Below are 12676 nucleotides of genomic sequence, written 5' to 3' on the forward strand. Positions count from 1 at the left end.
GAAATGCTTTGCCCACCAAGAGTAACAATTTTAGCAGCCTATAAGTCACTAATAATCCTCTCTTTCTACTCCACATAAACAGCATTTGCACAGAGCTTAGTTTAGTCTCTCCACAGAGCTCATGAGAGCCTCTCAACATGCCCCGGAGTTGGGAGCAGCTGATAACCGAGTTCCCATTTCATACAGGCAAAGACAGAGATTTAGGGAATTTAAGTGAAGTAGAAGGGCTGGCACTGTATCCCTCAATTCCCCAAAGACCTAGCATCATTCTCTTTCTACCAAACCATCCTAATGCCAAGACAAAGACAATGAAAACTCTCTTTCTCATCTGTAAAATTAAAATAATGAGCAAACTACAGATCCATTTTCATCTACCTCAACAGAAATGAAAGCTTTATTAAAAGAGCATAAATATATTCAAAACCATTATTTGGACAAATGGAAGAAATGAAAAGAAGAATGAATAAAAGGCAAGGGCGATAGTTACACTCACCACACACAAAGCCATCAGGGCTAACAGCAAAAATACTCCTTCCCTTCAGCAGCTGAGGATGGGCACAACTGGCATTTACAAAGTTCTGAAAGTTGTTTTCTGCCACCCACTGTGGGAGCCATTTTAGTTGGCAATCACACAAAAGACTTGATGTATTTAAATGCCTGAGGAGAGTAATTACATTCAATTTGTTTTGTATGAAATGCAGATTTGTACAAGTAAACTAAACTCAAGTAAATAGTAACAAAGAAGTGAATATGGAAACACACACATCCCATGTAATAATATCCTATGGTCCATCTTACAATGCAAGAAATGTGACTAGCACGATTTTTTTTTGTTCTTACTGACCTACTGAAACAGAAGTACTGATATATCTGAAATACCTTACTACTGAAAACTTGTTACTATGACTAGGCACTGTACTGTATTAGGTCTCACAAATTTAAATTACAAATTCACCACAGAAAGAAAGAGAAACTACTCTTTTTAACAAAAGGAACAAGTTTTCCTTTTGTTACTTTTTGCTTTCCTTTTGCTTTCTGGTATGAAAGTTAAGGAATATTAAGAACGTGCTAGACACATTTTACAGAGACTTAAACCTAAGACGATACACCCCATGGTGGTTTTCCCCTCTCTGCTTTATTGGAAACATAGGAGGAAACAAAAAGCTTACAATTGCTGAAGCTTCTTCATTTGTGAAAATGCATTGCCTTGTAAGGACATGATTGCGTTGTCACTCAGGTCTCTGAAAACAATCAAATCAAATACGTTAGAGCAAACTTTGGTCTCTGCATGCCTTCAGGTGAAGGTTGGTCCCACACTGCCCACTCTATTCAACAGGCAAGGCACTCTGTGTGCTGAAATGCACAGAGGGCCAACTCCTGAAGAGCCCATCAGGAAGCCTGCACTGGAAGAACAAGGATATTTGTGTCAGAGGCTAGTTCTGTCACGGTGAGAGAGATTCTCTTTACATCACCACTTACAGGTTCTTTGACTCATAAGGGCCCAAGCTATTCTGCTATATTATTTTATTGAATTTCTAATTATTTAAGTTAACTCTTAGTAACTTAAGTATACAAATAAAATTGCTCATAATAATGCTTTTAAAAAACCATCATGTAGAGAATACTCTCTATGATATGCACTGTTAAGTGATTTACATATATTGAGTATTACATTTATTCCTCATAGCAACCCAAAAGACGGCATTATGACCTTGCTCGGCAGGAAAAGAGAGGTAAGATTTGAGTCCAATTATTTTCTATTTCAAAACCTATGCTTAATCCCTAGCCTAGTTCTGCCATACACAACTCGCTACTGTAAAGATGGTTAAGTGTTTAGACAAGATGTACTTGCTAAAACAAACACACACTTCAGGCAGAACATTTACACAACGAACAAATATTTTGGGCTGGTTTTGTTTTTAACTAGCACTTACAAGCAGTTTGAATTAAAGTACTCGCCACAATGATTACTACTCTGTTTTTCTTTACAAGGGTCAGAGTATACAAAAAGGATTCTGAATGAGACAAGTGACCATAAAGACAGAATGAAGGTACTAACCACGGCAGAGAGAGAGAGAGAGGAGAGGCTGAGAGAGTCAAGAAGGGTTAGAAACTTGAAGCAGAGGTTAATACTCCATGGATCCACTAACTTCACTTTCCCAGAAATGGAATGGGTCAGATGACAAACCCTTTTGGCTGGTTTCCCTTGTTTTAGTAAGTCCAGCAAGACTGGTCTGCCCTTCCAAATTCTGCTTTACACGATCACTGCACCATGACCCGAGGTGCTGCACTGTCCTGTGGACAGCCGTCCAAATCCCCCTTGGCCTAACAGGCAGGTCAAAAGACAAAAGCAAGGTGGTTCACAGAAAACAGCTAAATCTTCACTCTCAACACACAGCATAAATGAGGGTACAAACGAAATGTGTATTTTAAATTGTGGCTTCTTTTATCTAAGTTAATAGATATTAAGATTTCTGGCTATAAGCATTCCTTGGTAGCCAAATGGAAGTATTTATATTACTTTGTGCATTTACTTTACAAGTATAAAGTGTACACTCATGGCTATAAGCAGCTGGCTAGTTCAGTGCTCGTGCAGGTTTTGACTCTGTCCTGGTTGCCTAGCCCGCTCTCCTAAAGCTGAAAATAATTTAGCCCCTAAATGTCATTTCAAAATGGGGTGCCAGGAGGTCCTGAGAATGGCCGGTGGCAGAGGCGGTGAAGGCAAGAGGTCATGTGATGCAGGGACACTATGAAAACAGAGGCAGCCCTGGTTTGAATCCCAGTTCTGCCGGTTGCTAACTGATGGGTTAGTAGCAAGAGAACAAGAAAAAGGACAATAAAAAGGGAAAAAATGGGTTGTAAGTTTTATAATCAAACATCAGCAATGACAAACTAACAAAAACTCAAAGTACTGTTAATATCTTCCAAATGTTGTTCTCAAGAAAAATCATCTCTGCGGGGATTATTTTTTGTATCTTTAAGTGTTCTTGTGAGGATTGTATGAGACTATATATAAACACGTTGGCATAATGCCTGACATGTCGTGGATGCATAATAAATGGTAATTTAATTTTATTTATTTTTATTTTTATAGATTTAGAGAGAGAGAAAAGGGGACAGAGAGAAAGAGACATACATCGATTTATTGTTTCACTTATTGATGCATTCATTGGTTGATTCTTGTATGTGCCCTGAGTGGGGATCAAACCCACAACCTTGGTGTATAGGGATAAATGTTCTAATCAACTGAGCTACCTGCCAGGGCATAAGTGATAGTTTTTATATATATATATATAAATATATATATATATTCATATTTAAATATATATTTATATACATCTTTATACATACATAATATACACATAAAGCATATAATATATATAAAAATATATATATATAACTTGAGAAAAATAACTAAACAAAACCCAATAATAATCTGCAGCAATGTCCTTAAATGCAAAGGAAAATATGTGCCTGTATACTTCCAAATAGATATAGATCAATAAGTAGGTAGGTAGGTAGGTAGACAAAGGATAAGCAAATGTGTAAATGTACTTTATGGTATGAAGAAGATGACAACAAAGTTATGCTCTCACTTGTTTTAACTTTCATGACACAGAAGTAAACACCTATCCTAGTCTACCTTCATGGTAACTAAATGTCAGCTACTCACAGATGTTCTAGTGCATCCAAACCGGCGAAAGCTTTTTTGGTAATAGATCGAATCCGGTTTCCCTGAAGGATTCTGAAAATAAAAAAAAAATTACATTGGAATAGTTAATAGAAGCCATTTTGGGAGTAGAATTCTCATCAAAAGCACGGCTTTTGAAATCCTTTGTGAATACTCTATTTTCTCGAATAAAACAAAATAGTCTGTAAAAATGTATTCATACCATCTACTTCAGTGATATAGTTCAGCATGGTTTTCACAGCATCCAACAGAGAACCCAGTAAAACAAATTCAATAGATTACTCTGATGGTTAAATTAAAGCAGTGATTTTTGATGTCTCCTTAGGAATGCTTAGCCATTTCTATAGGTAGAAACTTTATTCCAAGTAAATTTGCTCAGCATTCTAGTAAGTGAGGCAGATAATAGTGGAGACTTTTCCTTTAGCCTCTTTACCCATGAATATCTTCATTATCCACAGAAGTTTAGGGCTACAGGATACTCAGTTTGAAAACCACTGACTTAAAATACAAAATCTGGCCATCTGCAAGGCCATTTTATGGTTAAATATAAGCATGTTCTCATTGCTTGGAACATATGTCAGTGTTACCAGTAGATCCTGGGTCACTTCATTTAAAAATTTCTGTGAGTGCATTAGTAAAAATTTCAAAATGTTGAAACTTTTACACAATGACAATCTCAAGAGTCTAAGCACATAAAACAATGAAAAATTCTTATCTAGATATTAAAATAAGTTAAGCAAACCAGTGTTGAATAAAACCCCATAGCCAAAGAATAAAAGCAAATTAACACACATCGTGTGTAACAGCACTCATTGGGGGAAATGACAAAAGACAGCAACCTGATTAGGCGCCTATTTCTAAACTCTTTAAGCTTGTGGAACTGACTTAATTAAGACACAATGTTTAGGTCACATAGCGAGTCCAATTATGAAGCAAATCATACTCACAATCGCCTCAGTTTGTCAAGACCAGAGAAAGCACCATTCATGTCCTCAATAGTCCAGGAAATTTCATTGTTCTTCAGATCCCTAATATAAAAAAAAGGAATGATACTAACACTGGCACCAGGTACTTAACAAAAGATACAAGCACTCTCTTTAGGGATACACTCAGAAATCTAAGATCATCAGCCAGGTGGCATGTCATTTGTAATAAAGTCCTCCTAATTCTCACATATTCTTTACTCCGTTCCCCCTCTTTCCAACATACCTCCTACGCCCTGTCCTCCCTCTTTCCACAACATTTTCATTTTTTGCCCAAAATCAGGACAGCTGACTATGGCTCTATTAATTCCTGTATCAAGATGACTAAATCCTGAAAAACTTGAATAGTCTGAAAAATACATTAAATTTTTAAACCACTGTTCCAACCGCACAAGCGGGAGTTCGCCAAAGCATACAGTATGTCTTTCAATTATGTAATGCTTCAAATAGAGAGCACAGCAAAAGTTTCTGACAGTGCAAAAATCACAAGCTCATTGCGCAACATTAAAATTAATGTTTGAGAGATTTTTCAAAGGTCAATTAATCCAATTCCCTCTTCTTTCTCTTGGACAGAGATCAAATTTGGATGTAACTGGTATGATAAACAGGCATCTTTCTTTCATGCTCTTGTATATCTTTTTGCTCTTGGTGATTTTTAATCTGCATTTTATAAAAATTAGTGGACTTAAAATTGTTTCCCTCTTGAGCAGTTAGCAACTTCCTGGAGATCCTGAGAAGGCTAACTATAATCACCAAAACAATCTGATCACTGTCTTTTTTTAATCCCTTTAAGAAACCCATATGGATGAAATGGACCGATTTTAATCAAACTGATCTGGGAAAGATTAAGACACTACTTCTAAGGCTGTACACATTTCCTTCACAACAAAGGAAATATGCTTGGAGAAAAGTGGGCACATTTAGGAACCAATTAAGTTCATGTATGGAGAGCGAAATGTGTAACTTACAAAGTCTTTAAACTGGAAAGCCCCCGGAAGGCACAATCAGCAATGTAGCTGACTTTGTTGTTCCCAATGTGCAGGGTATTTAGCAAGCTGAGGCCCAGGAAGCTTGAATCATCTAACCTCGATAAGTGATTGAAAGTTAGGTCCCTGTAAAGGAAAAAGGAACAAAAAAAACATAAAATAGCTTTTACTTTCTAATTCAACACAATGATTTGTTAAAAAAAAAAAAAAAAAAGACAGGTAGTATGCATAACCACAATAATCCTTATTCTAAAACTCTGCCTCCTTAATAATACCCAGGTAAACATTATTTCTAATCCTAGTAATTAAAAAAAAATCTCTTTATTTGAAAATAACCGTCATTGCTTTAGCCCATGCGCCACAGACCTGAAACAGCAAAGTTGGCTCCAACTTATCACAACAAAAATATGACTAGGTTGCATGTGAAAAAAAGCTGTCACCTTGGAAACTGTTATGAAAATTTCACAGATCAGTGGTAAGAAGCTCATGCTCTGGCATGATCCCTGCTCTCAAACTTGAGGAGAATAAAAGGCAACTCACAGCTCACTGAGTTTCTGGCAGAACTCCCAGGCATCAGGACTGATCCTGTTGATGGCATTTTGGCTGAGATGAAGTTCCTGCAGCATCAGCAAGCCATAAAGCCAGCCTTTGGTAATCTCTGTCAGGTTGTTATGGTCCAGCTGCCTACATTTACAATAAGAATCAAAAGCAGGATCCAAAGTTCATTAGCTGGTCTCTTCAAAGGGGACAGAGGATGACAACATAGTACATGTTACCATTGTTACTAGATATTTAGCTTTTGTTATATGAAGACATCAGCAAAAAGGCCACATGCTTAGACATTTCTAAGTCGCTTTACCTGAACCAAAACTAAATTATAAATGACTGCAAATTATGAGATTTTTACATAGAATTTCAAATAAAAGCTACCGAATGTTCAGGGATCCTACTACCTGAGTAAGAACTGTGATGTCCCACACTTACAAGATTTCCATGTTGCTCAGCCCCCAAAAAGCTCCATCCATAAGTTTCGTTACTCCATTTCTTTGCATTTTCAGAGACTTCAAAGCTCCAAGCCCTTGGAACGTAAGCCCATCTACGTTTTTAATCTTGTTTCGGTTCAGTTCACTGCATTGGATATTACAGTTAAATAGTTAGCTTATATGACAAATTCGGGAGGTGGTAACAAAATGTCACATCACTATAATATAGTTAAACCAGTCAATGTTAAATTACATAGTCTTAAATTTCTAAACATTTTAATTGAGAAAAATTTTGATTTATTAGCCATCAGTGCAGTTCCTTCTGAAACGTGTGATGTATTTTTGGAATGATAAAATACTGAAACTAGACTACCCTTTAATTTTGAAACTGGGTCCATACAGTATAAAAGTAAACAAATTGATACTTGTTTTTAAATTATCCAGAATGAGAATAATGAATGTGACATTAAAACATGAGGTTCACTCAGGAACAGGGAGGTCAAGTTCATACTTCTCAATCTGCTTACAAAAGCTGCTCACCCCTGTGACTCTCTACGTTTAGTGCTTTTCTCTTTAAGGCAGTCATTCTCAACCCTGCCTGCACACTGGCATCACCTGGGAGTTTTAAAAATTACTGAGGCCTGGACCTTACCCCCAGAGGTTCTAATATAATTGGTCTAGGGTGTGGCCTGGGCATTGAGATTTTTAAAAGCTCCCCAAGTGTCCGTAATGTGCAGCCAAGGTTGAAACCCACTATTTTGTAGGAGCCTGTTCACAGATCATTCAACCAATATTAACGAGACAGTTCTTTACAGCCACTTAAGCTATCAGAGCCTCCTGGAGTTGTCGGCATTATTCTCATAAACCACAGCTATTGAGAGTCCCCGTGATTTCTTCAGTGCCACAATGACGCCTTTGTACACAGGTTGTTCAATGATTACACTGTTCACTCTTCTGGTAACAATCCGACATGCCTTGTCAGGCAGGAGCTTGTACTAGGTGACTTTTAAGGTTTGTCCTGATTCGGGAATTCTAAAACTCCATCTCTCAAAGGGAAGATGGCCACATTCTTGCTTCTAAACTCTTTCTGTCACACTGTGGATTTTAGGGAACAGACACCAAGGGTTTAGAGGAGATGCGGAAACATTGCCTAAGAGAATGTTTTACTTACAGGTGTTGCAGTTGGGGCAGTTTAAACATCTTGGGTGGGATAGCTGAAATTCGGTTCCTGTTCAACTTCAATACCAGGAGTGTGTTGGCTAAATTGTCAAAATACCCAGGTTCCATTGATGTGACTCGGTTGCTGTTGATATACCTGTTGAAAGTTTGAAGATGGGCTCTTTCTGGTTTCTTTGGGAAGACAGAGTGCATGCTTGATCTGTATTATAACCTAACCACCATTTGTAACAATGGACACTTTAAATAATTGCCCCTTTGGTCGTTGTAGACCAGTATTAACCATGAGTCACACAAACTAGTAGGGACAGAGTAATTAGAAAATCTGGAGGTTATAAAAATTTGTTAGAGATGCTTATCTACTTTTTTGAAATTAATTTCATTTTTATTAGTTTAGTAATAAAAAAGCAATAAAATGACAATGGTTTAAATCTGATTATTTTTTTAAAAGAAGCACTTTGCACCCCTTAGGTTTTCTAACAGTCAAGGGATGTCTAATTCCTTTGTGATTCAAAAGTAGAAGAGTAAAATGAAGAGTGTGGTGATTTGGACTTATAGCAAATTATCAATCAGTAAGAAAGTTATATCTTTGAACCATCAACAGTAAAATCAGGCAGAGTTTGTTATATCTTAATACTGATTTTCTTATAACATGATATTTTCACCAAAGGTAAAAATTTTTGCTAAGGAAAACTTGACTTACAGATATTTGAGTTGTAGAGGTGGAAATACAGTTTTAAGATCTGAAATATTATTGCTGCTGAGGTCCAAAGTTTCCAGGGACTGAAATTGTTTCAGCTGCTCAGGTAGTATTTCAACAATCTTGTTTCCGGCTCTGGAATGAAAGGATAGCAACGGTAACAGGGGTAATGGTACGACAATATGAAACATGGAAAATACTCTCTATTCCAAACTTGTTTCTTCAGAAAAATGGAAAGCTGATTGCTCTAAACAGCACTTTTAAATTAAAAGTTAAAGAACATCTTTGTAGTCACTTTAGTTTTGAATAAAATAGTACATCGTAATATTATAATATAGGGAAAACATTCCTGTAAGAATCTGGGAGTGTTATCTAAATGCTATACACTTACACTGATTTTTCTTTGTTATTTTGTTAAGAGTCCCTCTTCCTTTCCATTTCTATTAAATGGCATGTGAATGCCTAGCACCAAGTTGGTATTCCAGGCACTGATTTGTAAGTTGCCTCTTCCTTCTTGATTCCTAATCTATTTCTAATTCTTCGCTTGGAAAATAACCACACTTCAGGTGCCAATGAACTTAAAACACTCCTCAGATTGGGACATTTTTAAAGCCATGATAAAGAGATCTCTTCAAGGTATAGCAAGTTTCAATGCAGTGCCACATTCTTCAAAACCAGTGGATGAGTTTCAGGGCTCTGAGTAGTAGAAAGGTATTACATAAGAGCTCCCCAGTCTAAATAATCCCTGGGAGTAGATTTAAAATACCCAGACCATAATGTCCAATATGGTAGCCACACAAGGCTCTTTAAATTTAATTAAAATTAAATGTTAAAATTCAGTTCTTTAGTCACAGTAGCCACATGTGCCTGGCGGCTCTCAAAAGGGACAGAGTACATACAGGACACTTCTAACCATTGTGAGAAGTTCTCTTGGTGAGCACTTTAGGCCACAAATTAAAAAAAAAAAAGAAAAAAATAAAAGCCAATGCAAAGCTCTTAGGAGGAGGTCATCCTTTCAAGAGGTTCCAAGGGGGAAAGTCAGCATTAAATGGCCATCTTGCTAGAACAGAAAAATTAAACAGATGCCTGGGCCATCTTAATTGTTGCATTAGATCCTTATCTTCTCAGGTAATCATTTGGCAGGGGAAAGTAACACGTTAAGGTAGAAAGGCTGGGGAGATAACAGTCTATCTACAAAAAAGTCTTCTCTTTACAACCAACCCAAGAACAGTGGAACAACCTGAAGGCTCTATGTAGTAGGATCTGCAGAACGCTGTAATGCAAGTCACGCGCTGGCGTTTCTATACATAGTCTGTAGTTAACCTTCACTTAATGCGAAAACTTAGAAAATGTCTCTCCTATATGTATCTTTCTTACCAATAGATGTATTTCTTTGTGCTCTGAGTTTATTAAGCTCTCCTGCATTTTTTAGAACTCACAGGCCTCTCACCATCTCAGAAGGTTCCTGAGTTATGTTCAACTCTAATGTATTTTCACGAAATCCTGCGCCGCACTGACACAGCTCCTACCCTGGCGGTCCTGTCTGTCATACTGTGAGCTCCCTCCACGCAGGGATGTGTCTCTACCCTTCTGTCTTGGAACTTGTACAGAACTGAATCATGTTGGGGACATACTATTTGATTCCGAGCCCAATGCTAAGCATTTAATATACGCATTTGCCACTTAATTGTAACAACCTTTCTCTGTTATAGATAGCATAGTTAATTTTAAAATCAGGAAATGAGAGCTTTTAATCTAATAGCCCAAACACTCCCAAAGCACCTCACAAAGTAAGTCCTTATTGGTCCCAAAACAATCCCTGAAGTCTTGTTTCACAGCACAGAGTTTCAAAGATATTTTGACAGGTAAGTCCTTATGAAGAGACTCACCTCAAGAAATGCCTACTCCTCCCCACTCTTGCACAGGTGCTGTCCTTCCGGTCTCACACTGATGTGGGAACCCACCCTGGCTCACTGAGCCGCCATCACGGCCACACTAAGGAAGCCCTGGAAAGGCCCCCAGCTGTGTGTGCACCCTCGGTTGCTAAGAGGGGGCCCCAGGGGTCTACATGTGCTTGGCACTCGTCTGAGTAGACTTCCTGAGTCTATGCAAGCGGCAGGTCTGCTTTCCCCACAAGGAAGAATAAGGTTAAGTTTCTAAGTAAACAACTAACAAACTTCTCAAAATAGTGTTAAAATCCTCCATATGTTACGTTTAAGGACTGTGGGGGAATCTTCTTTTGTAAGCCAAGTCCTCCGAGAATCTAACCTCATTTTAAAGTAATGCTATCTATACAAGGTAAGAAGGTGAGGCATACGGTAAGAGCCAAGCTTTGTAATAACAGTGAGGTGAAAAACAACAACAAAACACAAACCAGAATTAGCATCTCCATGCACAAGTCACAAATATCAAGCCCTCCAATTCCCACAAAGTCTTACAGACTTTATTTAGAGTCAAGTCAGCCATGACCTCTGATTTTAGCCATTTCCCACATCTGGATTTGCCAGGGTATAAACTCCTTGATCTAGTTGTGAGGTACAGGGTAATGCAAGTGAGACAATTAGTCCATTTCTAGGGCCTGGAGATGGATTCAATCCAATAGACAAGCCACAGGGCATTAGGGGTAGGGTGTGTGGGTTAAACAAAACCACACTTTAGGGGACAAAAAAATGCTCTCTTAAACATACAACCCAACTGTTTGCATTACCAGGATGTCCTCCCACAGAGGAGTAACCCTGAAGTGCCCAAGTGCCCCCTCTCCCCACCTCCCTCCTCTGTCCCAAGCCACTACCTCCCATTAAACTGTGCATCTGGGTTTGGCCCCCAGGCTGTCTGGGGCTAGTACAGCTACACTTAAATATTTAACAACAAGAAAATGCTCAGCTTTAGATTTCTGCAATAAATGGGGCAAACTGGTTTTTTTGTGGGAGGGAGCAGGGGACCCACAGGTGTCTATCGCGTGGGTCAAACACGGCTGTTAGTTAGATAACAGGCCATACAATCTTTGGTTTATAAATTCGTTTGTTTATAAGGTAATTATGAACAAGGTATTAAAACTGCCAATTACTTGAGTGACGAATAAAATTTTCCTTGCAGTTAAAGTATACTCCAGCCAAAGCCAGCAATTTCCTGAGCTGCACACCTCCTAAACGGCAGTGTGAAAGTACTCAGTGAGGGATGGAGCGCGCACAGTGCTGTCTTTGTCAGCACGGCTCCCCAGCACAAAAATCCCTTACACCGCCAGGATAATAGGCCCTGTATCACAAAATCTTACCGCTGTCCTAATAGAGCTGAATTAAATCCAAATACCAGTTTCATATTAGCTCTCAGACTTAACTGGCAAATAACTACCTGATATGTACCAACTACATTAAAAAACTGCTTTAAAAACTATTTTTAATCACCTAAAACCCTCAATATAAACACATCTGATAACAGAGTGGGTCACAAATAGCCACTTCTAGAAGACAAAGATTCAATTCACATCCAGCTTTAATTTTTCTCCAAATATGGGTAAATACCAAAATTGATGAATACATTCAAAGCATTGCAGTTAATGTTTTTGGCAGGAAATATGCAATGCTCTAACCAAAAACAAAACAAACTGTGTGAATGCCTTTCTCCATTACTTAAGTTACTGTGAAAATGCCATCTCTGCATTGTTCAAAAGTTACAATATGGTACTCTACGTATTGAAAAGCATTTCAGCCCTGGGCAAATACATCTTAAGGACCACGAATATTTTGGTCAACTGTTTGTTGACAGTACAAGACGTCGCATGGTTAAATCATTGCCAAGGTCAAGTATAATCGGTCCCCCGTGGACAAACACGGACCTGGGGTCTTGGGCAGGTGGAATGCAGAGGGTTCCCTCAGGTTTCTTGGAGGCCACAGGAAAAATAGAAGTCCCAGCTATGTCAGCCTGGGCTTCTCAGGCCCAACAATAATGGCTTCACTTTGTTGCTAATTGCACCATTCAGTCTACTTTGCCAAATACCTTTAAAATGTAGAAGCAAACATGACTTTCCATTTTGTATGATGGTATTTGCTGAGTGTGCTCTAGATCTAAGGATGAAGAGACAGAATTGGGAGTGGCCGCTGAAGTGATCAGTGCTATGATAAGGAAAGAGCAGTGGAGGAGGAAAGGACGACCTCCTA

At 38.3% G+C, this 12676-nt stretch overlaps 1 protein-coding gene across 1 annotated transcript in view; it reads right to left on the reverse strand.

Annotated features, from left to right (window-relative positions):
- LRIG3 (leucine rich repeats and immunoglobulin like domains 3) overlaps positions 1-12676 on the reverse strand; it is a 43965-nt gene that overhangs the window by 9602 nt on the left and 21687 nt on the right. Inside the window, exons 4-12 of the mRNA XM_054580018.1 lie at positions 8523-8654; positions 7815-7958; positions 6645-6788; positions 6201-6344; positions 5643-5786; positions 4639-4719; positions 3674-3745; positions 1170-1241; positions 494-657 (exon numbers count right to left, since the gene is read on the reverse strand). Coding sequence (XP_054435993.1) covers positions 494-657; positions 1170-1241; positions 3674-3745; positions 4639-4719; positions 5643-5786; positions 6201-6344; positions 6645-6788; positions 7815-7958; positions 8523-8654 — 1097 coding nt within the window. The remainder of the gene's footprint in view (positions 1-493; positions 658-1169; positions 1242-3673; positions 3746-4638; positions 4720-5642; positions 5787-6200; positions 6345-6644; positions 6789-7814; positions 7959-8522; positions 8655-12676) is intronic.

This window comes from Pteronotus mesoamericanus, unplaced genomic scaffold (genome assembly GCF_021234165.1).
Source record: "Pteronotus mesoamericanus isolate MK-2021 breed Mesoamerican mustached bat unplaced genomic scaffold, CSHL_Meso_final contig_56, whole genome shotgun sequence".
In the NCBI taxonomy this organism is placed as follows: Eukaryota; Metazoa; Chordata; class Mammalia; order Chiroptera; family Mormoopidae; genus Pteronotus; species Pteronotus mesoamericanus.